Source organism: Ornithorhynchus anatinus, chromosome 21 (assembly GCF_004115215.2).
Source record: "Ornithorhynchus anatinus isolate Pmale09 chromosome 21, mOrnAna1.pri.v4, whole genome shotgun sequence".
NCBI lineage: Eukaryota > Metazoa > Chordata > Mammalia > Monotremata > Ornithorhynchidae > Ornithorhynchus > Ornithorhynchus anatinus.
In genome coordinates, this window is record NC_041748.1 from 3,463,819 (window position 1) to 3,490,925 (window position 27,107).

Here is a 27,107-nt window from a genome sequence, read left to right on the forward strand (position 1 = left end):
CCCTCGTGCATCACCAGGACAACGGGGCGAGCTCGCGCCCGGGGCCCCCCGCGGCGCCCGGCCCGGCCGCAGCGTTGCCATGGTGAGTCTCCCCTTCCCCTCCCCCCGGGGCCCCCTGCGGGCTCCCGCCCCTCCCCCCCCCAGCCCCGCCCCAGCGGGGCCTCGCTGCACCCCGCCCGGGGCCCCGGGGACAGGCCCGGGACCAGCGGCGCATCCCCTTCTGCCTGCTCAGCATGGGAACACCCTGGGCTGGGTCCTGGGGAGAGGGCGAGGGCCATCAGAAAATCCCACCCTGGATGCTAAGCGGGAGAAGACCCCGGGCTGGGCCCTGGGGTGAGGGCGAGGGGCGTCGGGAGACCCCAAGCAGGATGCTAAGCACGGGAAGACCCCGGGATGGGTCCTGGGGCGAGGGCGAGGGGCGTCAGAAAATCCCAGCCTGGATGCTGAGCATGAGACTCCCCTGGGCTGGGTCCTGGGGAGAGGGCGAGGGGCCTCAGAAAATCCCAGTCTGGGTGCTAAGCACGAGAAGACCCTGATCAGGGTCTTGGGGAGAGGGCGAGGGGCATCAACAGACCCCACCCTGGGTGCCGAGCATGAGAAGACCCTGGCCTGGGTCCTGGGGAGAGGGCGAGGGGCATCAGAAAATCCCACCCTGGCACCTAAGCATGAGAAGACCCCGGGCTGGGGCCTGGGGAGAGGGCGAGGGGCATCAGCAGACCCCCACCCTGGGTGCTAAGCGTGAGAAGACCCTGGGCTGGGTCTTGGGGAGAGGGCGAGGGGCATCAGCACACCCCACCCTGTCTCCTAAGCGTGAGAAGACCCTGATCCGGACCCTGGGGAGGGGGCGAGGGGCATCAGGAGACCCCAGTCTGGGTGCTAAACATGAGAAGACCCTGATCTGGGCCCTGGGGAGAAGGCGAGGGGCATGAGCAGACCCCACCCTGGGTTCTAAGCCTGAGAAGACCCTGATATGGGCCCTGGGGAGAGGATGAGGGGCATCAGCAGACCCCAGCCTGGGTCCTAAGCCTGAGAACACCCCGGTCTGGGCCCTGGAGAGAGGGCAGGGGGCATCAGGAGACCCCACTCTGGGGGCTAAGCTTGAGAAGACCCTGATGAGGGTCCTGGGGAGAGGGCGAGGGGCATCAGAAAAGCCCAGCCTGGGTCCTAAGGGTGAGAAGACCCTGATCTGGGTCCTGGGGAGAGGGCGAGGGGCGTCAGGAGACCCCACCCTGGGTCCTAAGCCTGAGAAGACCCTGATCTGGGCCCTGGGGAGAGGGCGAGGGGCATCAAGAGACCCCCAGCTTGGGTCCTAACCCTAAACGTGAGGAGACCCTGGTCTGGGCCCTGGGGTGAGGGCGAGGCCGTCAGGAGACCCCAGCTTGGGCCCTGGGGAGAGGGTTGTGAGGAGACCCTGGCCCAGAGCCTGGGGAGAGGGCAAGGGGCGGGAGGAGATCCAAGCCGAGCCCTGGGCAGAGGGAGAGGGGCATCGGGAGACCCCAGCCGGGTTCCTAAGGTGAGGGGCGTGAGGAGACCCCAGCCTGGGCCCTGGAGAGTGGGCGAGGGGCATCAGGAGACCCCAGCCTGGGCCCTAAGGTGAGGGAAGTGAGGAGACCCCGGCCCGAGTCCTGGGGTGAGGGCGAGAGGCAGGAGAAGACCCCGGCCTGGGCCCTGGGGTGAGGGGCATCAGAAGACCCCAGCCCGGGCCCTGGGGTGAGGGGCATGAGAAGACGCTGGCCTGGGCCCTGAGATGAGGGGGAGAGGCAGGAGATGACCCCGGCCCGAGCCCTGGGGAGAGGACAAGGGATGTGATGAGACCCTGGGGTGAGGGGGTGAGGAGATCCCGTCCTGGGCCCCGAGGTGAGGGGCTTGAGGAGACCCCAGCCCAGGACCCGGCAAGAGGCCAAGGGGTGTGACGAGACCCCGGCCTGGGCCCTGGGGTGAGGGCGAGGGGCGTGAGGAGACCCCAGGCTGGGCCTTGAGAAGAGGGAGAGAGGCAGGAGGAGAGGCTGGATGGAAACTCGGGGGAGTAAGGGGTGAATCGATCCCTGAGGGTCTTTCTTCCCCCAAGAGGTCGGGAATCCCCCCCGGCAAAACCGGAAGCCCCGCACGGACCCCCGGCGTGTCTGCTAATTCCGGTGGGTCGCGCTCTCCCAAGCCCTCACCACAGCGCTCTCCACCCGGTAACCGCTTAGTAAAAACCCTTGATGGATTGGTTGTAAACTCATTGTGGGCAGGGAAAATGTGTGCTCATTCCGTTGTCCTCTCCCAAGCGCTTAGTACAATGCTCTGCACGCAATAGGAGAAGCAGCACGGTGTAGTGGATGGAGCAAGGGCCTGGGAGTCAGAAGGTCCTGGGTTCTAATCCCCGCTCCACCCCTTCTCTCCTGCGTGACCTTGGGGAAGTCATTTCGCTTCTCTGGGCCTCAGTTATCTCGTCTGGAAAATGGGGTTTGAGATTGGGAGCCCCATGTAGGACAGACCCGACTTGCTTATATCCACCCCAGCGCTTAGTACAGTGCCTGGCACATAGTAAGCGCTTAACGAATCCCATCATGACTACCATTAGCTCCTCAATAAATACGATTGATTGCTCTGCACACAGTCAGAGCACAATAAATAAATTTCATAGGAAGCAGCGTGGCCCAGCGGCTAGAGCCCGGGCCTGTGAGTCGGGAGGTCTTGGGTTCTAATCCCGGCTCCGCCACTTTTCAGCTGTGTGACTTGGGGCAAGTCACTTTGGGTCTCTGGGCCTCAGTTCCCTCATCTGTCAAATGGGGATTCAAACCGGGAGCCCCACCTGGGACGGCCCGATTACCTCACCCCAGCCGCGAGAACAGTGCTTGGCACGTGGTAAGCGCTTAACACATACCATCGTTGTTATTATTAAATACCATCGATTTTTGTGGGCAGGGAATGTGCCTCCTAATTCTGTTGTATTGCACTCTCCCAAGCTCAGTAAATACCATTGATTGATGGATTATAAGCTCCTTGGAGGCAGGGAAGGGGTCTGCCAACTCTGTTGTATTGTACTCTCCCAAGCGCTTAGTACAGTGCTCTACATAGCGCTTAGTAAATACCATTAAGTGTTGGATTAGAGTCATCTGGCCCACCGGCCCTTCCTTCCGAAGCCCACGCAGATGCCCACGGACTGAGGAGGGCGGCCGGGAAAGGGTCTGTGGGGTCTTACTCCCATCTCCCCATTTTAGCATCCATGTCTGACCCCCCCTCTGTCATTTTGCAGAATAAAGCCCCGTTGTGGGGGAGAAAAAAAAATTTATGGCATCTGTTCAGCCCCCAAGCACTGTACTAAGCGCTGAGGTAGGCACAGGCTGATCAGGTTGGACACGCGGTCCGAAGTTAGACTCGACCTGCCTTCCGTCAGTCCATCAGTGGTTTCTTTTGAGCGCTTACTGTGTTCAGAGCGCTGTACTAGGTGCTTGGGAGAGCACGGTACGACGAGTTGGTGGATACGTTCCTGCTTTCGATGTTTTGTCACTCTGTTACGTGTGAGATGTCACGGGGAGGGCTCGAAGGTTCATATTGTAGGGTTAGGAAAAAAAAAAAGCTTGGGAGGTGAAAAAGCCTTTAGCAGGTTCAATCGTGAAAGGGTTTGGGGGGCGGGGGTGGCAGGTGTCTATCCCAGACACGCATTGAACATTAGCCTGCCCATTCGGATTTAGTAGAATAGGATCGTTTCTGGAAATGGAGGATTAGACACTTTGCCCATATTTTATTCAAGCGGGGTATATATTCCCCCGTCGGCTTCTTAAGTATGGGCTCTATTTGGGTGTTGGAATTATTTTTAGGTTCCATAAATGCAAAATATTCTACGACAGACACACCCACACTCCCCATTTTGACTTTAACTTCGCCTAGACCCTCCCTTTCCCTATGGATGTATTGGCACTCGGCAGAGGGAGTGAAGATCACCAGGGAGGAACCCAAAGCTTGAAAACAAATTTGAATTTCGGGGCTTTTTTTCCCCAATTAAAATGGCATCCACAGCTCATTCCCGCAAGGCAGTTTTAGTCTCCTCCGTACCTCTAGATGAGAAAGATCTTCCAAGTGGATTAGAAGACCTCTTCTGGGACTCTTCATGAATAATAAGTATTTCCCTTCGTGAGGTGCCCACGAACTTTTTTCCCGTCACAGCTAGCTCCTCCTTTCCTCAATTCCTCCCAGGAGAGGGAAGAGCGCTTTATCATTTTTCCTGATCCTCTTTCTTCGAAAGGAATCGTTGTTGGGCTTATAGGCCTATTTTTTGCACTTTAAAAGTGTGCTTTTTAAGAGAGGTGAGAAGAGGGCATAAAATTCCCATTCAATAACCCCCCCCCAGGGCCATCTGTGTTGTTCAGCTTTGTGTTGAGTGATTTGTGCAGGTCTCATTCTGTGCGTACTGTTTCTGTGTTTGTTTTGCTTTTTGTTTTTGTTGTTCTTTATAAACAAAGGAGGGAGCAGGGTACTTTTCAGATTGAGTGAATAAAACTGTATCAATATCTCGTTTTGGTAACAGTTGTCTTGCCCTCCCAATGCGGACTGCTCTGAGATAGTCTTTTTTTCTACATAACTTCATTAGCCAATCCATGTTGCTGATGTGTCTGAACATAAACTGTTCAATCGAAACTACCATTTCCTTGGATCACAAATGGGAAATGTAAGTATCTTTATCTCCTCCTGCAAACTATCCTTACTGAAATGATTTTATTCCTGTACTCTTGAAAAAAGCAAAGAAATGCTCATTAAGGAAAACCCATCTCAACCAAACTAATGCTCGTTTTGTTGTTGACTGTTACTGCTTAAGCCTTGAGAGTGGGAAGGCCCTTTACGGGGAACAGAGCTGCTAACTCTGTTGCGGCACATTCTCCCAAGCGCTTAGCACGGTGCTCTGCACATAGCAAGCGCTCGGTCGATAGTAATTCTAATAAATAGCAGGAGGGAAGCTTGCACGGCAGTTCTCCCATGGACGCACCACCCGGGGAACTCGGTATTCGGGTGGACGAGACTGACCGTGATTTGTGAAACATTGATTCATTCGGTAGTATTTATCGAGCACTTACTAGGTGCAGAGCACTGTACTAAGCGCTCAGAATGTACAATTCGGCAACAGATAGAGACAACCCCTGCCCATTGACGGGCTTTACAGTCTAATCGGGGGAGACAGACAAAAACAATAGCAATAAGCATCCAACTCTGCCTGCGGGGTGACTTTGGCCTGGTCACCCACCCTTTTCGATGGTGAGCCCCATGTGGGACAGGAACTGTGTCCGACTTGATTATCCTGTATCGCGCAGAGTGCTTGGCACAAAATCAGCCCTTTAAAAACGCCACTGTTATTATCATTATCAACCTTCCACCTCCTTATCTAGAGAAAAATTGCTACAGGGGAAATGTGTAAAGGAGGGAATAAAATTAATGGCATTGGAGCACCTAGCACGTGTAGAGCAATGTGCTAAGCACTTGGGAGAGTCGTATCCAACAGAGTTAGTAGACCCGCTCCCTGCCCACGATGCGTTTACAGTCTAGAGGACAAAATCAATCAGTGGTATTTATTGAACGCTCTGTGCAGAGCACTGTACTAAGCGCTTGGGAGAGTACAGTACCACAGAATTAGCAGACATATTCCCTGCCCCTAATGAATAAAAGACCCATAAAGATCAAAGTACGAGGAAGGACAGCTGAAATAGTCGACTTTTCACTGGGTAGAGGGGTGAGTTGAAATCCCAAATGCTGACAGTAAGGAAGCGGAGAAATTACTATATTTGATCAATGTTGCTAATGAATTCAATCTACTGCAGCAGATTTTATGGTACTTGAGCCTCCTTAATTAAAATTGTTATGCAACCTGCTTATTAACCAGTTTCCGATTCGTCGTGTGATACTGGGAAGCTTCTGAGCGTTCTTTTCAAGGCTAGAACCCTTCTAATTCTCAGTTTTACACTTCTTGAAGACACTCTATTGGCCCTTTGACAGCTGGCCTCGAAATAAACATCTGTCGTGCGTACAGTGCCACCTCCCTTCTCCGGATCTCCTCTTTATCTGGACCACTTTGGGGTCAGTATTTGGTTGAGTTTGCAGGTGTGTAGCCCTTCGTGGCGACAGAATGAGAGTCTGCGTGATAGAGTGGGACTGGAGGAGGGAAGAGAAGGGAAAGTGGGAGCCAGAGGAGAAGGGAAGCAGGAGCTGCTCTGGAAGAAGTGGAAAAGGCGAGAGCTTGAGCGGTGAACCGCCCTAAGGAAGGCAACGGTGTTTGGAGAGGACGGAGCCTCCTGGAATCTCCAAACTCCGGCCTTGGGTGCCTTGGGCCAGCCAGGAGCTAGAGATGGTCCTGGAGGACCTTCCCCAAGAGGCGGTTGCCCAGTCTGGCCAGTTTTAAGGTGTGGGGGTCGGGGGTGGCAGAAGAAACCGGGCTTCAAATTGTCCTAGAGGGGCCTGCTACTCGGAGCAAGGCCTTGGCAACCCAGAGTAGGCAAAGGGATTCGAGGCAGCACAGACACTCCTTTAGCAATAAAAGGATACGACAACTGCCAGTTGACCTGAGCTTGACAATCAATGACACAACCCATCATTAAGGACACTCGGGCCTCCGGGACAGGGTGAGTGGTCCCGTGTTTTATTAGGTAAGCACGGGGGCTCCCCTGCACTTAACCAGCACCGGCACTCGCTGAGTTTTAAGCCCCCCCAGTCCGTCCCCTATACAGAGACGGAATAAAGATCAGTGTATACTAGGAGTTCACCACACCATCATCATGTCAAGTGTTCGGTAGGAAGCGATTTAATTCGAGGCGTCTTCCTGAGCAGTGAGTTGGGAGATTATCGCCTACATAGCGTAGTCATAAATGAACTTATGGTCTTTACCTTAGGATTTTGCTCTCCCAGTGGTTCGGCAGCATGACTTAGCGGAAAGAGCACGGGCTTGGGAGTCGGAGGACGTGGGTTCTAATCCCGGCTCCGCCGCTTGTCGGCTGGGTGACCTTGGGCAAGTCATTTAACTTCTCTGTGCCTCAGGTACCTCAACTGTAAAATGGGGATTGAAAGTGTGAGCCCCACATGGGACAACCTGATGACCCTGTATCTACCCCAGCGCTTAGAACAGTGCTTGGCACACAGTAAGCACTTAAAAAATACCATAATTATCATTATTATTCAACCTAACACCCTGTTAGTCTCCGTTATTAAACTCCATTTTTTCAGGACTATGTTGAGATGCTTTCTGTTGGCTTACCGATCGGGCAGTGGAAACGGCTGGCATCGTCTAGGCCTAGTGTTGCCCATTATGGGGTCCCGTGAATATCTCACACGTGCTGGGAATGCCATCCTGCAGATACCTCACATGGGTATTTTAATGCCACCCTTGCAAATTCAAGGCACTTCCGATGCCACTGAACCCTGTTCCTTGCTAGCTTTTGTGCAGCGAGCCGTTTAGTGGAATCACCTGTGTGATTCCAAAGCTCCCTCTTCACTGCCCAGCACAATAACTCGGGTTCGCAAAGAACTGTTCTCTCTAGCTACCGTCACACGCTAGTGGAAGAAGATTCCGAAAAGATGAGAACCTTCCTTTCGAAGGGATTGGTGAAAGATTACGGTAAAAAGATGAGAACCTTCCTTTGGAAGGGACTGGGGAAAGATTACAGTTAAGGACATAAGCCCCTCCACTCCTTTCCTTTTTATTGTCCCGCTCTATCAGTCAGTTTTGTTTATTGAGAGCTTACTTTGTGCAGAGTACTGTACTAAGGGCTCGAGGGAGTACAGTATAACAGACTGTAAGCTTGTTGTGAGCGGGGGACGTCTCATCCGCTCTGCGATACGATACTCTCCCAAGCACTTAGAACAGCGCTCTGCACTCTGTGAGCACCCAAATAGGATTGATCCGTTGCGAATCAGGGACTTGGAGGGCAAAAAGGAGCCTCTCGAAGGAAACGGAGACTGCATAAGATGCAGTGATGTGGAGGCACAAGCTAGAATTGTAGCCGGTAACCTGTCTTAAAACTCACGTAATGTCTCGGATCACAGGGCCTAGAATTGTAAGAAGAAAGATTTAGGTGAAAGGAGTGGAGGCTGTCAGAGCCAAGGGCAGAACTGGAGGACCAAAGTCTCAATTTTGAGCAGTTTTAATATATTAAAAAACAGTGGGGACTTGAGCCGGGCCATAGTAATTAATAGAAAAGCCTTAAAAACACTAGTGACAGATTTGGGCACAGAAAGCTAAACATAAAAAAGAACCGGTAAGAAGTCTCTAGGGAGAATTTAGGGATTTGAAGAGAAATTGACCAACAGAGCTAAGTAATTTGAGAACTTAAAGCTAGAGTTTAGAATTATAAGATGATTTTGGGAAAGCACCATTGGGAGTTCGAGAGCCGAGGAGCAGATTGTCAACAAAAGCCTCAGGAAAAACAAACTCGGGATTTACCACCCATAAGACAAAGTTGAGAATGTCAAAATGGAAGAGATTTAGGGAAGGGATACCATGATTGCTAAAAGAGGCCGTTTTGTAGAATTGGGAGAAAAGTCTGTAGAAAAAATTAGAGGTTTATAGCCGAGAGGATATTATTGCATTCTTGAGAAGCAGCATGGCTTAGTGGTTAGAGCACGGGCCTGGGAGTCAGAAGGATCTGGGTTCTAATCCCAGCTCTGCCACTTGTTGGCTGTGTTACCTTGGACAAGTCACTTCACCTTTCTGTGCCTCATTTACCTCATCTGTAAAATGGGCTGAGAGTGTGAGCCCCATGTAATAACAATGTTATTTGTTAAGCGCTTACTATGTGCAGAGCACTGTTCTAAGCGCTGGGGTAGACACAGGGGAATCAGGTTGTCCCACGTGGGGCTCACAGTCTTCATCCCCATTTTACAGATGAGGGAACTGAGGCCCAGAGAAGTGAAGTGACTCGCCCACAGTCACACAGCTGACAAGTGGCAGAGCCGGGATTCGAACTCATGACCTCTGACTCCAAAGCCCATGCTCTTTCCACTGAGCCACACTGCTTCCCATGTGGGACAGGGACTGTGTCCAACCTGATTCCCCAGCACTTAGCACAGTGCTTGGCACAGAGTACGTGCTTAACACATCCCATAATAATAATTATTATGATACCACCGTGAAACTTTAGAGAATTAAGGGTAGAAGATGGTTCTCTGACCCTTGCATTGAAACATAGGTCTTTGGGATCATTTTTCAAACTAGTACGGGACATCTGGAAGTTAGATTTCATTTCTTCCCTCTTCTCCCCAATAATGTATAAAATAAACTGTGGGATTTGTTAAGCGCTTACTATGTGCAGAGCACTGTTCCAAGCGCTGGGAGATACAAGGTGATCAGGTTGTCCCACGTGGGGCTCACAGTTTTAATCCCCATTTGACAGATGAGGAAACTGAGGCACAGAGAAGTTAAGTGACTTGCCCAAGGTCACACAGCTGACCAGCAGCAGAGCCGGGATTAGAACCCGTGACCTCTGACTCCCAAGCCCGCGTCATTTCCACTGAGCCGCGCTGCTTCGTATGGACACCTAGATATAGTCGTAGACAGATGTACACGAAGAGCTCACTATTTCCTCTGACCTGAGAGGACGTTTCACTAAGTAGTTTGGTTGTTTCTGATTTAAAAGTTTGAGATCGAGCTGTCTTGAACCGCTCATAGCAGGTGCCCTCCGAATAGCTAACGGCAAATCTCAATATCACTCTCGACAGTGGCTTTCCGAAAGAGTGAGGGCAGAGCGGTGTCCCGTCGCTTTTGAGATCTCAGCGAGATCCTGCACCCATTCTCCCTGCCCGCCATCTGGCAACACACGCCACTGGGCTCCCTTGGGGGAGAATGCGGATGGCTCGGCGCAAACCGTCCCCGCTCCCGCGAGAACCACTCGGGCTCGGGTCCCGTGGGCGGTGGGACAGACCCTCAACTGAGCGCGAAAAGGGGGATTACTGTATTTTCGCAGACAGGGTGTGGAAGAAGTGCTCTGTCAAAGATGTGCCCCATCGTGGACTGCAGCCTTGACATCAGCAGCGCTGTGTCCCACCGAGAGGACAACCTGACGACTCTATTCAGCAGGCCACGTTTCCATATACAGTAAAAATGGTATTTCTTAAGTGCTCACCCTGTCAAGCACCGGGCTGTTTGCACGTTTGCTAACTCAGTTGTACCGTCTTCTCCCGAGGGCTTAGTAGGGTGGCCTGCGCATAGTGAGCGCTCAATAAATATGATGGATTGTGCTAAGTGCAAGGGTAGACGAGAACAACGGGTCCCACACGGGGCTGAGCATAAAGTGACACTGGAGTTCATCTTTAAAAAGTGGGTATTTCTCTTTTAGGTAGTGCTTGGCCTTTCATAGCTGTAAATTCCAAGCAATCCGATAGAGTATCAGTCTTAAGCATGCTAAATATTCCTGGTTTAAAAATCAAGGGTCTCATCTACTAATAATAATAATGATGGCATTTGTTAAGCGCTTACTATGTGCTAGGCACTGTTCTAAGCACTGGGGGGGGGTTATAAGGTAATCAGGTTGTCCCACTGGGACTCACAGTCTTAATCCCCATTTTACAGAGGCGGTAACTGAGGCACAGAGAAGTTAAGTGACTTGCCCAAAGTCACCCAGCTGACAAGTGGCAGAGCCGGAATTAGAACCCATGATCGCTGACTCCCAAGCCCCGGCTCTTTCCACTGAGCCGCGCTGCTTCTCAAGGATGCCAAGGATGTGATTTGCACATTATTATAATGTTTGTTAATGTTCAGAGGTCTAGCATAAAATAATGAGCAAGGTGTTTATTCAAATAGATTATTACTTAAGAAGTCCTACTTCAAAACCGGCCATCTGGTCTGCCCTTTCACTCTTACCTGACCCCTTTTGCTTCCTCTGTGAAAGTAAGAAAGATATCAGTGTATCATCATTTAACAATAATAATAATGGTATTAAGCGCTTCCTCTGTGCCAGGCACTGTACTAAACGTTAGGGTGGATACAAGCAAATCAAGTTGGACACAGTCCCTGTCCCATGTGGGGCTCACGGTCTCAATCCCCATTTTACAGATGAGGTAACTGAGGCACAGAGAAGTGAAGGGACTTGCCCAGGATCACACAGCGGACAAGTTTGCTTGATAGTTACCCTTCGAGAATCCTCTCGTTAATTCTAATAAAACAAAACACAGGAAGGAAAAAGAAGTGGAGGTGGCATTCCCTTCTTTTTCCTCGCCTAATAAGTGTCCCTCTTCCTTGGCCTGACTATAGCAAGGGAATGAACCGATGACTTTCTCATCTAATCGAAAAGCGACTTCGGGGGAAATTAAGAGCGCTTCGGCGTGGCTCAGTGGAAAAAGCACGGGCTTTGGAGTCAGAAGTCATGGGTTTGAATCCCTGCCCTGCCACTTGTCAGCTGTGTGACTGTCACTTAACTTCTCTGTGCCTCAGTTACCTCATCTGTAAAATGGGGATTAAGACTGTGAGCCCCACGTGGGACAACCTGATTCCTCTGTGTCTACCCCAGCGCTCAGAACAGTGCTCTGTACATAGTAAGTGCTTAACAAATACCAACATTATTATTACTGTTTAAAGGTAGGGAGGCCAATTCTCCGAATGTTGACTTGGGCCCAGATCCGGGAATGGAAGCAAAGACTTGCTACTTTTCTTTCCCGAGTCCCTGGATGGGGTGGGGTAGCCCTGCATCGGCTTTAATTAGGGAATTAACTACGTCGAGAGGCCTCTGGTTTGTGGAGGAATGGAGGGTCCAGAGGGCCAGCTGTGGGGATTCAGCAGAGCCCAGCTGTTTCTGGTTTGGAAGGGCCCAGTGGTGGGTGGAGAGAAATTGGAAAAATAGAGGCTGCAGGTGTTCCCTATTCAAGGGCCAGGTGGAGAAGTCAAGGGGGTGGGGAAGAGGGAGGGGAAAGTGACAGGGAAAGGGCAGCTTCAAAAAGAAGGCAAAAAGAGAGAGGATGGATTGGGGAGGTAAGGGACAGAAGGAGGAGAGGTTTAGGGGGAGAAAAGGAGGGGGCTGGATAGAAGAGGAGAATAGGATATTTGGGGGGGGGGGGGGGGAAGAGATGTGCAGGCAGGTTGGGAGGAATGAGGAGATACTGAGAGAAAAAGGACAACTTCTGGAGGCAGAACTGTGAGGGTGGGGGGAAGAAACTCTTCCCCATTAAAATCCCCCTGCCCCCGCAAGAAATGAAGGAAAAGAGCAAGAGGACATGAAGAAAAATCCATCTATATATATATATATATATATATATATATATCCTGTTTGAAGGTGGGTTATTGCACTAGTACTAATTACTGTGATTGTAAAAATGTTTACTGCACTGTACAGATTTCATTGATTAATTGGCCATTCACACGGAGGAGCAGTGTTGCCTAGTGGATAGAGCATGGGTCTGGGAGTCAGAAGGACCTAAATTTTAATCCTGGCTCTGGCTCTTGTCTGTTCTAGGACCTTGGGCAAGTCACTTCTCTTCTTTGTGTCTCAGTTACCTCCTCTGTAAAAGGGAGATGAAGAGTGTGAGCCCCATGTGGGACAGGGACTGTGTCCAACCTAATTAACTTATATCTAGCCAAGTGCTTAGAATAATGCCTGGCACATAATATGTACCTAATCAATACCATGAAAGAATGAACTTGTAGCTTTTATTTTAAAGGATTGCTAATTTCTAGAATTTTTCACTATCCCTATCCAAAGTGCCAAATCGATGAAAAGGAAATTAAGGCAATTTGAAATAAATGCTGATAAAAGTCCAGACTTTGACAAATTGCGCTCCTATTGTAGATTTGTTGCATTAGCGAAAAAACATGTTTTTCTGAATTTTGAAACACTGACCCCATTCCCAGGCCTCCTTTTGACACCAAACCAGTGTTTCAAAGACTTCCCCCCAGGATATTAAATGAACAATCCATTCTGCAGACAGTTTATTTTTCTTTTTCTGGTGCACTGATGGGGGCAATGTAGCTGGGAGTAAAGCTTTTCTTCAGGTTTAAAGATGCTGCCAGCAGTGGCCCATTTTAGGAACAGGATAGTTTTCTTTTGACAATTGATCTTGGTTAAAAAGAGGGAGGGGTTCTCTTGCCTCTCTTCATTGCTGCTGATTCCAAATGATGGAAAAATCATCCACCAGGTGCACTGTGGGAGGTAGAAAGTAATAAGCAGTAAACTGATTTTCAGATTACTGCATGGACTGTGTTTGATAGAGGAGGCTAGCTTTTGCTGATTCTTTTTTCCACCCAGTTATGTGCAGGACTGTAAACTTAATGACTTTTAATGACAGAAATCATGGTTTTAAGAGGAAATAATGATCTGCACAGACTCTTTTTTTCCTTCTTAGCCTTTTGGATTCAAGGGGTCTATTTTAAGCAGTGGAAATGTTAAGGGTAGGTGAGCTGAGGAAAAGGCGGTGGACAGTCTATTGACAGTTCTTACGCATATCAAATTCGTGATGAGGAATTCCTGGTTTTGAAAGGCCCAGGGTAAATAATCTCTTTTCTGGAGCAGGTTCTGTTTTGCATCAGGAACTATTGAGGAACATGTGAAGAGCTATTGGGTTTTCCTGGGCATGTGATGAAGAATGCTAATTTCAATTTTATTCCCTTTTTACTGTACTTCCTGAGGTTGAACAGGAAGCCAAATTTTTTGCTGTTCATGGAAAAGTGATTTAAATGGTGGTATGGCGAGGGGTTTGTTCCCTTAATATCTAGACTGTAAGTCTGTTATGGGCAAGGAATGTGTCTACTGATTCTGTAGTAGTAAACTCTCCCAAGCCCTTAGTACAGTGCTCTGCACACAGTAAGTGCTCATTGAGTACCATTGATTTTAGCATATTTGTTTAAGATTTCAAAGAAGCAGTAGGCAAGGCTCCGTGTTGAACTGTTGGGGAAAATGACTGATGGACACTATCAGCTTGAGGATTTTCACCAGTATCAAATGCCCTACCCTGATCTCTGTTCCCAATTTAATTGCTCAATAAGGGTCCTGACTCATACATTTTTTTTCTTCTTGTGTGGCTAACATCCACGATTTCTTTTTTCAAACAGTGTTTTCCTCTTTTTTTCTTAAATCAGCTGTTTCCTATCCGCCTAATTCAGAACTATAGGTGTTTCCCTGGAGAGGATTATTTTTTGGGGGGAAAAAAACCTTTGGTTTGAAGTATACTTTTTTTCTGAAGAAAGAAAGTTTATTTTCCAGAAGTGCTTTAAAAGGGGTATCTATACATAAAGAGGTGTCCTTAATGGATTGCTTCTTAAATCAGCTGTTTCCTATCCACCTAATTACAGTAGCACAGGTTTCCCTGGAAAGCATTATTTAAAAAAAAAAAAACCAAAACTTTTGGTTTGAAGTATAGTTTACTAAGAAATAAAAGCATTTCTGGAAAATTAAAAGGGGTGTCTAGACTTAAACTGGTGTTCTTAATGGGTTGCTTCATTTGAAGACATGCAAAATATAAAAATAGTCTTAGATCCTTTATGTCCTAAACTGATTTAGAGAGCTAAACACAGTACCTCTAAACCAAAAGCTCCTTGTGAGCAGGGACCGTGTCTAATAACTCTGTTATACTCTGCCAACTGCTTAGTACAGTGCTCTGCACACAGTCTGCACTCAATACAGTCATATTTATTGTGTGTTTAAATGTGTGCAGAGCACTATACCAAGGTCTTGGGTGAGTACAATATAACAGAGCTGGTAGATACATTCCCAAACCACATATCATACCTTGCAATTTTACCTCAGCCCTTATTCCTTGTCAAGGATCATTATGCACGTGTCTGGACTAATTCTTTCAAGAGGCTGTTCTCATTCATTGGGTTGTATTTATTGAGCACTTAGCCTGTGCAGAGCACTTTACTCAGCTCTTGGGAGAGTACAGGTCAATGATAAACAGTCACAACAATAAATACCCACAACAAGCTAGAGGATAGTCTCAGATATCAAAATGAAGGTGTGTGTGAATATATATAGGTCTTTGGGAAGCAGTGTGGCCTAATGGAAAGAGAATCAGAGGACCTGGGTTCTCATCCCAGCTCTGCCAGTTGTCTGCTTGGGAAAGTCACTTAACTTCTCTGTGGCCCAATTCCCTCAACTGTAAACTGAGGATTTCATACCTGTTCTCCCTCCTTCTTAAACTGTGATCCCTGTGTGAGACCTGATAAAACATGTATCTACCCCAGCACTTAGTGCTTGACATATAGTAAGTGCTTAAAAAATACCATAAATGATATTTTCTCAAATTACACTTTCTATCTTTTAATCTTTTGACTCTGAGACTTAAAGAAATCTATGTAATGTTTTGATGCCTTAAAATGATCAAGAATCTTGTTTAATCCCATTGAAAAGAGTCTAGGACAGTGGCTAATCAGTTTCCTAAGGCCTTGTAGTGAATAAAGCATCTTATAAACCTAATAATAGACCAGACTGTTAAATTATTGGTTCCCCCACCTACTCGCCCCATCTCCAAAATATCCTTTTCAATAAGCCTAGGTCTTTCTAAATAAAAGGGCCAATTTTGGAATTACACACGTTTTCAGGCCTCTGAAAAATTCGTTTGTGGAAGGATATATTTATTGGATCTAGAGTTCAACTCTTTCCCTGGGAACACCTGAACCGTGTACATTAATATTCTTTCTTGTGTAAATCTTCATCTTTCCCCAAGCTCTTCACCCTGATTATCCTCTTCATCTTTTGGGAAGGATAATATTCTTTCCTATGTAAAACTTCATCTTTCCCCCTAACTCTTTACCATGATTTTGCCTTTCACCGTATGGGAAGGACAAGCCCCTCTGGGAGAGTTTCCAGACAGCTGACTCCGCAGCTGCCTGGAATCAACTATTTCCTGGGCCCTTTTTCCAGCATTTCAGGAAATCCAACAGGTGGGATGGTGGTTGAATCCTGGAAGGAATCGTCCTTTGGCATGAAGCCTCCAGTTTCCTCCCTCCGGGCTCTTGTCGTCGGCCGGCCAGTCAGTGGTGTGTGCTGAGCGTCTGCTATGGGCATAGCACTGGCCTAAGTGCTTGGGCAAGTACAACAGATAAAGGAATCCCTGCCCTCAAAAGAGTTTGCAGTTTAAAGAGGCAGGCAGACGTTTAGCTTAAATTAAAGATAGGAAGTACTAGACTATATAAGATGTTTAAGTGCTACGACGGGGCACTTATGAGAAGCAGCATGGTCTAGTGGAAAGAGCACGGGCCTGGGAGTTAGAGGATCTGGGTTCTAATCCTGGTTCCACCACCCGTCTGCTGTGTGACCACGGGCAAGTCGCTTAATGGCCCTGGGTTAATGGCCCTGGGCCTCAGTTCCCTCCTATGCAAAATGAGGATTCAGTCCCTGGTCTCACTCAGACTGTGACCCCCATGTGGGATCTGATTACCTTGTATCTACCCCTGTGCTTAGTAGAGTGCTTGGCACATAGTAAGCGCCTAAACCATAATAATGATAATGTGGCACAGGAGGGCCGAAGTGGCAGTTGGGAGGGTATGAAGAAGGCGATTAGAAACTACCCAGGTTCAATTTAGAGCTACAGTGTAGAGCAACTCATTTCAGCTTTTTAAGTCTCATTTCCACCAAGCAGAAGAAGCGGATTTCTCTCTGAGTTTTCAGCAAGTCTTTTACTGCTGATGGGAATTCGTGAGGCTGTCTGGAAGCAATAATAATGTTGGTATTTGTTAAGCGCTTACTATGTGCCGAGCACTGTTCTAAGCGCTGGGGTAGACATAGGGGAATCAGGTTGTCCCACGTGGGGCTCACAGTCTTAATTCCCATTTTACAGATGAGGGAACTGAGGCACAGAGAAGTTAAGTGACTTGCCCACAGTCACACAGCAGACAAGTGGCAGAGCTGGGATTCGAACTCATGAGCCCTGACTCCAAAGCCCATGCTCTTTCCACTGAGCCACGCTGCTTCTCGCAATGCACACGACCCTCTAGACTGTAAGCTCTTTGTGGGCAGGGACTAATTCTTCCAACTCCCAAGTGCTTGGTATAGTGTTCTATCCCCAGTAAGTGCTAAATAAACATCACTGATCGCAGGGATTCTGAATACACCGCTTAGGCACAAAATTGAATGTGTCGTTCCCATGGGCAGTGAACCGACAGTCTCATACCCACAGCTGACATTGCTCTAGTTTGGGCAGATTTAAAGCCCTACCTTTTTAGTGCACCACCTTTCAATCCACCTCATCATTAAAGAGAAACTCCTTACCATCGGGTCGAAGGCACCCAATCACCTTGCCCCCTCCTACCTTTCCTCGCTGCCCTCCTACTTCAACGCAGCCTGAGCATTCCACTCCTCTAATGCCAACCTACTCACTGGACCTCGATCTCATCTATCTCACCACTGACCTCTCGCCCACCCACTACATATCCACCGGATGATCACTCTCCCCACCTTCAAAACCTCCTTAAAAGCACGTCTCCAAGAGGTCTTCCCCAACTAAGCCCTCATTTCCTCTTCTTCCACTCCCTTCTGCATTGGATTTAAACCCTTTATTCACCTCTCCCTGATTTTATATTAAAGTCTGTCTCCCCTGTAGACTATAAACTCACTGTGGGCAGGAGATGTGCCTATCAACTCTGTTATGTTGTACTCTCCCAAGCGCTTAGTACAATGATCTCCATACTTTAAACACTCAATAAATATCGCATCATTGAGTCAACCCTTGGGCATAATAACTATATTAATCTCTTTGGGGCCCTGTTACTCATAAGCGACTACATGAAACCAGAAAGTTTCCATATCAATCAAAATGAGGTTGGGCAACTTGATGATCAGACGGAATGGCCCACATTCAACCATCTTTCTCATTTCATGATTAACCACTACTATAAAATATTAACAAGTCTTTTCCTTTTCTTTTAGGTATTCTCAAGCAGTGATGAAGCTCTTATTAACAAAAAGTTACCCAAAGAACTTCTATTAAGGTAATTCAGCGTGAATTATGCAAAAATAGGTTCATTCTAAAATTTGATGGCTAAATTTGTTCCTTTTGCCAAAGTGGAAGGAGGTAGTCTTTGTCAGAGTAAGTCCGTAATGCAGAACAACAGACAAAATGGTTGTAATTTCTTGATTTTGCTTTCATAGAGCTATTCTTCATTGGTTTTACTTGGTCTAATCCAGGATATGCTTGAGTAGAAACATACTGCTTGGTCTGGATTCTAATTTAAGATGGGCTGAGTTTTGTAATACTTTTTTCAGGTGCTGAATTTTATATTACAATTAATGTTGTTGTTGATATAGTCTTAAGGAATACTATGAGGAATAGACTTTTTCTAAGCCTGTGAGTTCCTTTGAAGGCAAGGATCATTGTAAGATGCCACACAGTGCTTTCGATGCTTAAACGATGTTTGTCAATGTTTCATCCGTTGGCTTCTGATAAGATGTCTATCGTATTTTCGTATGTATGTACCCATTTTACGTATTCTGCAATTTAATGACCTTTAAACTAGCAAAATAGATTCTCTTAGGCTGTAATATTTATATACCGTAAAGTAGAAACTCTGCAGTTTGATCATGAATTATCCAGAATTTTGAGTAGTCTGGGCCACTTCTGATCCAGCACCCACTTGGCTTAGGAACCCTTTCTGAACATGTCTTTAAATTATATGTTAATCGTATTAATGTCTGTCTCCTCCTCCTCGACTATAAGATTGTTACAGGCTGGGAACGTGTCTAGTTCTGTTGCATTGTACTCTCCCAAGTGCTTAGTACACAGCGGAAGCGCTCAATAAATACCGTTGCTTGATTGGAAGCAGTCCGAGCTGCTCTCAGGGCGGACTGAATGCTTGTAAAAGGGGCCTGGATTTTTTCGGTAGCCTCCCCAGACACTCTCCGACCCCAGTTCGGCTGTTGGAGAAGTCCGTGCTTCTGCTTCCAGCCATTCAATCCACCAGTACCATTCTTTAGGTTCAGTGAACCCTGAGGTTGAATTTAATCCATCGGTCAATCAATCGATGGCATTTATTGAGTCCTTACTATGTGCAGAGCGCGGTGCTAAGCGTTTGGGAGAATACACTGCAAAGGAATTAGCGGACACGTTCCCTGCCTATAATGAGCTTGCAGTCTAGTTTAATACAGTATGACAGTGTTGGAACCCATTTAAATGTTTCTCTGGATTTCCGAATGTACAGTTAGGCAAAGAATGACAAGTCTTGAGCAGTTTAGCTAATTGAGGTTCTATTGCATTGGGATTTTGCAAGGAAGTGCAGTAGATTGATTTTGGGGTGTAGAAAACTGGAAATCCATTTTGAATTCTGTTCTTCATTCACCACTGATGCTCTAGGCAAAGTTAATGTAACTTACCTCTCTGTGGTGCTTTTGTGTATAAAAATGGGTCTCCCTCACAAGATGAAGTGAATCAAAAGTTTATTTAAATCTCAGATGCCTCTAAGAATGATTTTTGTTATTCTGTTTGAACCTATCATTATGCCATTTTTCCCGTAATCACTTAATTCAAAAGTTAACCAATATGTGCTGTTTATAGCAGAGGTACCCAAAATAGAAGGTTTAAATTGAAGAGGGGAGTGGAAAAGGAAAGGGCCTTGCTCCAAATTTCCTGAAACACATTCCACTCAGACTTCTGAATATCTAACGGTCGGGGGGGCAGGGAATGTGTCTGTTATATAGTTCATTCAGTAGTATTTATTGAGTACTTACTATGTGCAGAGCACTGTACTAAGCGCTTGGAATGTACAAATGGGCAACAGATAGACAATCCCTGCCCATTGATGGGCTTACAGTCTAATCGGCGGAGACAGATGGACAAAAACAGCAAACAGTGTCTACTATACTGTAGGCACTCTATATTTAAAAGCACCGTCAACAACCTACCAGTGGAGTCTAGAAACAGCTTGACAGGGACCTGGGAGAACAGATCCCTTTTTGAAATTGTTGTGGAATTAAAAATCCTTGTCCCTTGTGATGTGAGGCCATTTGCTGAGAGATTTTTCTAGTGATGGTCCTAGCATCTAGTTTGCAAGGCTGGAGAGTGATTCTTGCATTGAGGATCCAAAGGGAGATCCCATAATGGAGGAAGCTAAGTAGGGAATTTGCAATTTTCCAAGAGATGTGGGTGGAGCCACAAGGTGTAGCACAGGTTGTAACTATTACCTTAATATAGGAAAGCATGCTCGTAAAATAAGGCACATTATAATGGGAATCATCATTTGGCCTTTACCGTTACCACAGATCTCTCGGGGCTTCAAAAGCTTTCGTGTTCTACTGCTAGGCAAGTTCCTGGAATCATTTGGAAAGCGTGGCTCCTAGCACTAATCAGAACATACATATATTCAGCAGTTAAAACTCAATCAATGGGGCTTTCATCACCGAACAGTTTGTGTACTGTACCGTGAAGGTCAGGAGTTATGCAGTGATCAGACTGCAGAAAATCACTGCCAGTTGATAGAAAGCGTTCCAAATGTTTTATTTCTCTTTTTCCCCTTCCCACCACCGTTAGTTGCTGTTATTTTAGAATCTATAAATGGATTTTTTTAAACTCTTTTTTTTTCCGGGGGAAAATAGGAGCATTCCCATAAGTCAGAAAGCACTGCCTCTGATTCTTCCCTACTATGAATCACTAAATAAATCTTTCCTCTCATAATAAAAGGAGACCCTGTATTAGGTCTCCTAATAAAGACCCGCCGAACAATCACTCTCCCCGTTCAAAGCCCTACTGAAGGCACACCTCCTCCAAGAGGCCTTCCCAGACTAAGCTCCCTTTTCCTCAGCTCCCCCTCCCTTCCGCGTCACCTCGACTCGCTCCCTTTGCTCATTTCCCCCCTGCCCCACAGCAATCATATATGAATAATTCTGTGTATTCATATTGATGTCTGTTTACTTGTTTCGATGTCCGTCTCCCCCACTCTAGACTGTAAACTGGTTTTGATGTCTCCCCCCTCTAGACTGTAAGCCCGCTGTGGGCAGGGATTGTCTCTATTGATGTCCTGTTCTTTCCAAGTGCTTAGGACAGTGCTCTGCACACAGTTAGCACTCAATAAATGTGATTGAGTGAATGAATGACCCCCGCCAACATTCTGTTCTTATATTTCCATCTTGGTTTCTTGTCGTCACCGCTACCGTCCCATCCCCTAGCTCCCACGCCTCCCAGCCCGGTCTTGAAGAAGGGCTGACCGCCGTGACTGTCGACTCTCCGAATTTTCCACTTTTCCTTATGACTGATTTCATTGCCACTGTTGATAATTCAGGAATTACCGTGAGAGCAAATCCAAGATGCTTAGAGTTTGCAAAAATAAAGTTTGGCCCCATCGCTCGACCTAGCCTCCGGCGATTACCAGAAACAATTTGATTGCCCCGGAAAGCTCTGTCGAGATCCCAGTATTAGTCTACGGTGGAAGGACTCATCCATTCATTCGGTTGTATCTATTGAGCACTTATGGTGTGCAGAGCACTGTACTGAGCTCTTCGGAAGTACAATTTGACAACGAATAGAGGCAATCCCTGCCCAGCAACGGGCTCACGGTCTTGAAGCGGGGGGAGCGGCTCAGGCCTGGCACCCCCACCCCGGGCAGCCGCCCCCGGCAGGACCCTCCCCGGACTCACGCCACCAGGGTGGAATGATCTCATCCTGTCCTTTTCTCCACACCGGTGTCATAAAGACTATAAGCCGTAGAGTATAAGCTCCTTGTGGGGAAGGACCATGTCGACCGACTCTGTTGTGCTCTCCCAAGCACTTAGAACAGCGTGCCACACACAGTACGCACTCAAATACCACTGATTGATAAAGCAGGGTCGTGGACTAGGTCTGGTCTCGTTGAACCTCTTCTGTGCAGTCACACTTGAGATAGGCAAGGTGGCATTTGATGCCTTGTGGGATACTCCGCACAAAGGCTCATAGCATCATCCCAAGTCCTGCCATCCAGGGGTTCCTAACTGCTGCTGACTACTCCGGAAGCACGTTCCCAAGAAGATATGCAGATGACTACTGTGAATGGCTCTTTTAGAACTAGCAAAGCCCCTGGCTCACTGTTAGCCGGAAATGGCTAGCGAACCTACTTCCTGTATCTGTCTTGCCTATCTCGCCGCCCACCTCTCACCTACATCCTGCTTCTGCCTCGGAATGCCCTCCCTCTTCATTTTTCTACAAAAACGTTCAGTCCACATCTCCCCACTCCTCCAGAACCTCCAGTGGTTGCCCTTACGTCTCTGCAACAGAAACCCCTTTCCAATGGTTTTAAAGCACTCGATCACCTTGCCCCCTCCTACCTCACCTTGCTACTCCTAATACAACCCAGCCCTCACATTTTGCTCTTCTAATGCCAACCGTCTCACCGTAGCTTAATTTTGTCTATCCACCGACCTCCCACCCACGTCCTGCCTCTGGCCTGGAACGCCCTCCCTCTTCACATCTGACAGACAGCGACTCTCCCCCACCTTCACAGTCTTACTGAAAGCACATCTCTTCCAAGAGGCCTTCCCTGACTAAGCCCTCTTTTCCTCTTCTTCCACTTCCTTCTGCGTCGCCCCGACCTGCTTCCTTTATTCATCCCCCCTCCCAGCCCTACAGCACTTAGTCATATATCTGTAATTTATTTATGGTGATGTCTGTCTCCCCTTCTAGACTGTAAGCTCACTGTGGGCGGGGAGTGTGTTATGTTATACTCTCCCAAGTGCTTAGTACAGTGCTCTGCGCACTGTAAGCCCACAATAATTACGATTGATTGAAAGTGTGAGGTTCCCTATTACAGCTCTCCAGGGGTCTCCATTGCCGACCCCCAGGGCTGAGTGTTTTCACTGAACCTTGCTGCCTAGGTAGGGCACAGTCTGGTGATGGAAGATTAGGCAACCAAATAGAAAATTAGTCCTTTGGGAGTGACTAAATCATCTGAATTCTAATCATCTGAATACCCAGATTAAGTCCAAACTGAAAAGTCAATAGGGCATTTGTAGTAGTCAATCTATTATCTGACTGTGAAGCCAGGATTTTTTTTTTACCACCCAAGTCAAATCTGACTTCTAGTGCAGTTCCTTCAGTGCCACTTAAGCACCAAAAATATCGTCAAGGGCCAAGACAGTCATACATCAGCACCCGCAGTAGACCCTCAATAAAAAAGATTGGCCAAACTTGCCCCTCATTAAAAAAATTGCACCATCCTTGACCTGCAGGACACCAATCAGAGGTATTTACTGAACACTCCCTGTGCTTCGAGCACTGTACTAAACACTTGGGAGAGATTAATACAACAGAGTTGATAGACACGTTCCCTGCCCACCGTTTAGTATGATCTTGGTTGTCCACATCTACAGACATCAACTGTATGATAAACTGTGATCCGGAAGTTGCTCCGAGGCATCTTCTCTTTCCGATTTCAGCATATCACCCCTCACCACCTTAAAAATCCTGGTGTATCACCCTTCGCGGCAAGAACGAGCTTCATTTCTCTGGCACTTCACCAGATGACCTTCCCTTGTGCTCTTCTTGCCTCCACTAGGCAAAACCGTTCAGGGTCCCCTTTGTCGATCATTTTTTCCTCTCTCTGCTGGGCACTGAACCTGGAGAGCCCCCTCCTCTCTGTCTGGCATTGAAGGAGCAGCCCAGCCTAGCGCAAAGAACCCGGACCCTGGAGTCGGAGGACCTGGGTTCTAATCCTGGCGCTGCCAATTACTCTCTGCGTGATTTTGGGCAAATCACTTCACTGTGCCACAGTTCTCCTCTTCTCCCACCTAATTAGATTGTGAGCTCTGTGTAGGACAGGGATTGTGTCCAATTTAATTATCTTGTATCTACCCCAGTGCTTAGAGCATTGTTGGGCACACAGTGAGCACTTAAATGCCATAAAAAAGGAACTCTGGCAATCCCCCCTTTTGCTCAATAAATATCACCGACTAACTCCACAAACCTTTTCCTGAGAATCAAAGCAATGCTCTCCCTCATTCTTTTTTCCACCTATCCTGTCATGCAGCCCACCCATTCCACCCCTCACCACATGTAAAACCACTGGCATTAATTCTTGACTCTGCTCCTGGAAATAATTATGGTATTATTGCCATGGTATTTATTAAGCCCTTCTTACGTGCTAAGTGCTGGGGAAGATACAAGGTATTAATTCTGGACACAGTCTCTGTCCCACTTGGGGCTCTCAGTCTGAGAAGTAGGGAATAAATTTAGGATAACTAATTCATCCAGGCTCACTCTGGTTTTAGTTTTTTCTCTTGGTAGTTAAGAGTAATATGTACGACCATCTCTTTTGGAATATGAGCTCATAGAAGGCTGGATTATATCCTGCATTAGGCAGTGCACGTATCTTTATTTCTTAGAACGGTTTTTATTTTCCAAGGTACTTTTCCCTTCACATCAGTTTTCTTGTTCAGTTTCCACAAATTTCCCATGAGGCTGGGAGAGGCAGGCCTTTTTATTCCCGTTTCATTTTTGCCCGTCAAACGGCAGGGACTGTATCTGTTGCCGACTTGTTCATCCCAAGCGCTTAGTACAGTGCTCTGCACATAGTAAGCGCTCAATAAATACTATTGAATGAATATTTGAAGAAACCTGTCCCCAGCCACACGGCATTCAGGAACCAAGCCTGGATTGAAATCCAAATAGTCACTGGTATTTGTGGACTGTCAACTGTGTGCAAAGCACTGTACTGAGTGCTTGGTAGGGTACAGTAGAAGCAAGAAAGACGGTCCTTTGCTCTCAAGCAGCTTGCAACCCCATGGGGGAGATGGATATAAATCATTTCCAAGTGAGATGAAAAGCCAATTGAATGCGGGATGTGAATGCTAAGGATGGGTAGCACTAACTAGGTGCCACGGATGGCTGCTGGGGAGATGAATCTTTGGAGGTGGAGAATTAATGAGGAAGGCTTCCTGGAAGAGGTGGGATTTAGATGGCTTTGAAGGTGGGGTGAACTGTGGCCCGTTGGATTTGAAGTGGGGAAGGAATAGCAGCAAGCCCTCCCAGATCTGCGTTTCCCCCCATTGACCTTGCCATCTCTCTCGTGGTTCCTAAGGAAAACCTTTTCGACTAAGTTTCTCAGAGGCCCGGGACTTTGTCTCGGAATCCCCCTTGTGCAGTTCAGCGCAGTGTATTGCATGAAACAGGTGCGCGTTGAATAATTTTGATGATCGTGTACTTTTATTAAAATCGTGGGCGAGGTTTAAAAGACTCCCAAATGGATCTCTTCAGATATTTCTAGATCTTATGAGTAATAATAATGTTAATAATGATGGTATTAAGCGCTTACTATGTGTCAAGCACCGATCTAAGCACTGGGATAGATACAAGCTAATCAGGTTGGACAGAGTCCCTGTCATTTCATTCATTCAATCGTTTTTATTGAGCGCTTACTATGTGCAGCGCGTTTGGAATGTACAATTTGGGGCTCACGGTCTTAATCCCCATTTTACAGACGCGATAACTGAGGCCCAGAGAAGTGAAGTGACTCACCCGAGGTCACACAACGCACAAGTGGCAGAGCAGCATTAGAACCCAGGTCCTTCTGACTCCCAGGCCCATGCTCTACCCACTAGGCCACGCTGCTTCTTGTCAGGCTTGGGACCCCTGTCCCACCCCAGGGAGGGTCAACCCCTGGGGGCAACATTCCTCCCCACCCCCCGCTGTCCCCTTCCCCCTCTCCCCCCTCGACCTAGAATCCGAACCACCGAGTAACTGAGGATCTAATTATTTTTCACCAAAGATGAGCTCTGTAACCCATCCTTGAATGTAATTAAGTGGAAATAATTCAATCTCAGTGGAAATAGCTGGCCCGCAGGGCGGTGTTTAGCGGTTAAATACTGTTTTTGTAAGTTTCATCCGATGGCTCTACTGCTAGGGCCGAGAAAGCCATATGGTTGCGTTCCGTCATCCTGGCTTAGTGGGTTGTGAAAAGGAGCCGTGCTTTTGAGAAAATGAGGCACGGAGCTCATGGAAATGTGTCCCAAAAATTTAAGTAATAATAATAATGTTATTTGTGTTAAGCACTTACTATGTGCAGAGCACTGTTCTAAGCACTGGGGTAGATATGGGGTAATCAGGTTGTCCCACGTGGAGTTCACATTTTTTTTTTTAATCCCCATTTTTACAGATGAGGTAACCGAGGCACAGAGAAGTTGTGACTTGTCTAAGGTCACACAGCTGACAAGTGGTGGAGCTGGGATTAGAACCCACGACCTCTGACTCTTGAGCCCATGCTCTTTCCACTAAGCCACACTGCTTCTACCAGCTCCAGCTGCCCACTCTAAACCGGTCTAAAGACTTTGCAACCTTGGGGAAGTTTTTGTGTCGCTTAAGATTTGTTAATATTAATTGATGATACTGAGCGTTGACTTCGTGCAGAGACTGTACTAAACTCTTCTGAGAGCACACTACGAGCGATTTGATAGGCGGGTTCCCTGCCAACAAGCTCAGAGTTTAGAGGAAATTAACAAATGAAGCGGCCTCCTAGGATCGTTGGACGTACCAGTCAAAGAAAATGATGGTAAAGTTCATTTTGGGGCTGCTCTGAGCTAAATGATAACTGTAGCACCGACCTCTTTTTAGGTGCATGATATTCAAAACAAATAGAATTAAATCTAATCGTTCACCCGTATTGTCCTTAAAATTAAACCATTTCATCATAACAGGGAGAGCAGCCTCTTGGGGTGAATAGGGAAGAAAAAAAGGGAAGTGTGATCCAAACCTTTCGTCCAGGCTGTGAAAGGAGGCAGGTTTTCTAATAGCGAGAAGTTGTCTTTAACGTTTTGAGTCGTTATCCCAGGCCTGAGGAAATCCGACCTGATGTTTACGTAGATTTTCTGAAAGCTACTAGTTAATCCTGAGAAGATAAGACCAGGCAGTCTTTGTGGGTGGAAGCAGGGCTTCATTGATATCGTGGATCTTCTGGGTGATATTAGCACAGAAAAGTCGAGGAGGAGGGCACACCTGCTTAGAGGGGCCCCTTTGGGACATGTCCCTGTGGGAAGCTTAGTCCCCTCTTTTAATAATAATAATAATAATAATGTTGGTATTTGTTAAGCGCTTACTACATGCAGAGCACTGTTCAAAGCGCTGGGGTAGATATAGGGTAATCGGGTTGTCCTTCGTGAGGCTCACAGTCTTAATCCCCATTTTCCAGATGAGGTAACTGAGGCACAGAGAAGTTAAGTGACTTGCCCACGGTCACACAGCTGACAAGTGGCAGAGCTGGGATAATAATTATG

General features: G+C 47.3%; 1 protein-coding gene across 4 annotated transcripts in view; it reads left to right on the forward strand.

Annotated features, from left to right (window-relative positions):
* The window catches only part of FBXL2 (F-box and leucine rich repeat protein 2), an 86,407-nt gene continuing 59,300 nt past the window's right edge, over positions 1–27,107 (forward strand). For 3 of the 4 annotated variants that reach the window (XR_003754234.1, XR_005661249.1, XM_029049455.1), the window contains exons 1-3: positions 1–82; positions 4,577–4,654; positions 17,814–17,875. Coding sequence is in view for 2 of the 4 variants with exons in the window: in XM_029049455.1 (XP_028905288.1) it covers positions 80–82; positions 4,577–4,654; positions 17,814–17,875 (143 nt within the window). In the remaining 2 variants the exon portion in view is untranslated. The remainder of the gene's footprint in view (positions 83–4,576; positions 4,655–17,813; positions 17,876–27,107) is intronic. The other variant, XM_029049456.1, reaches the window with a different exon arrangement.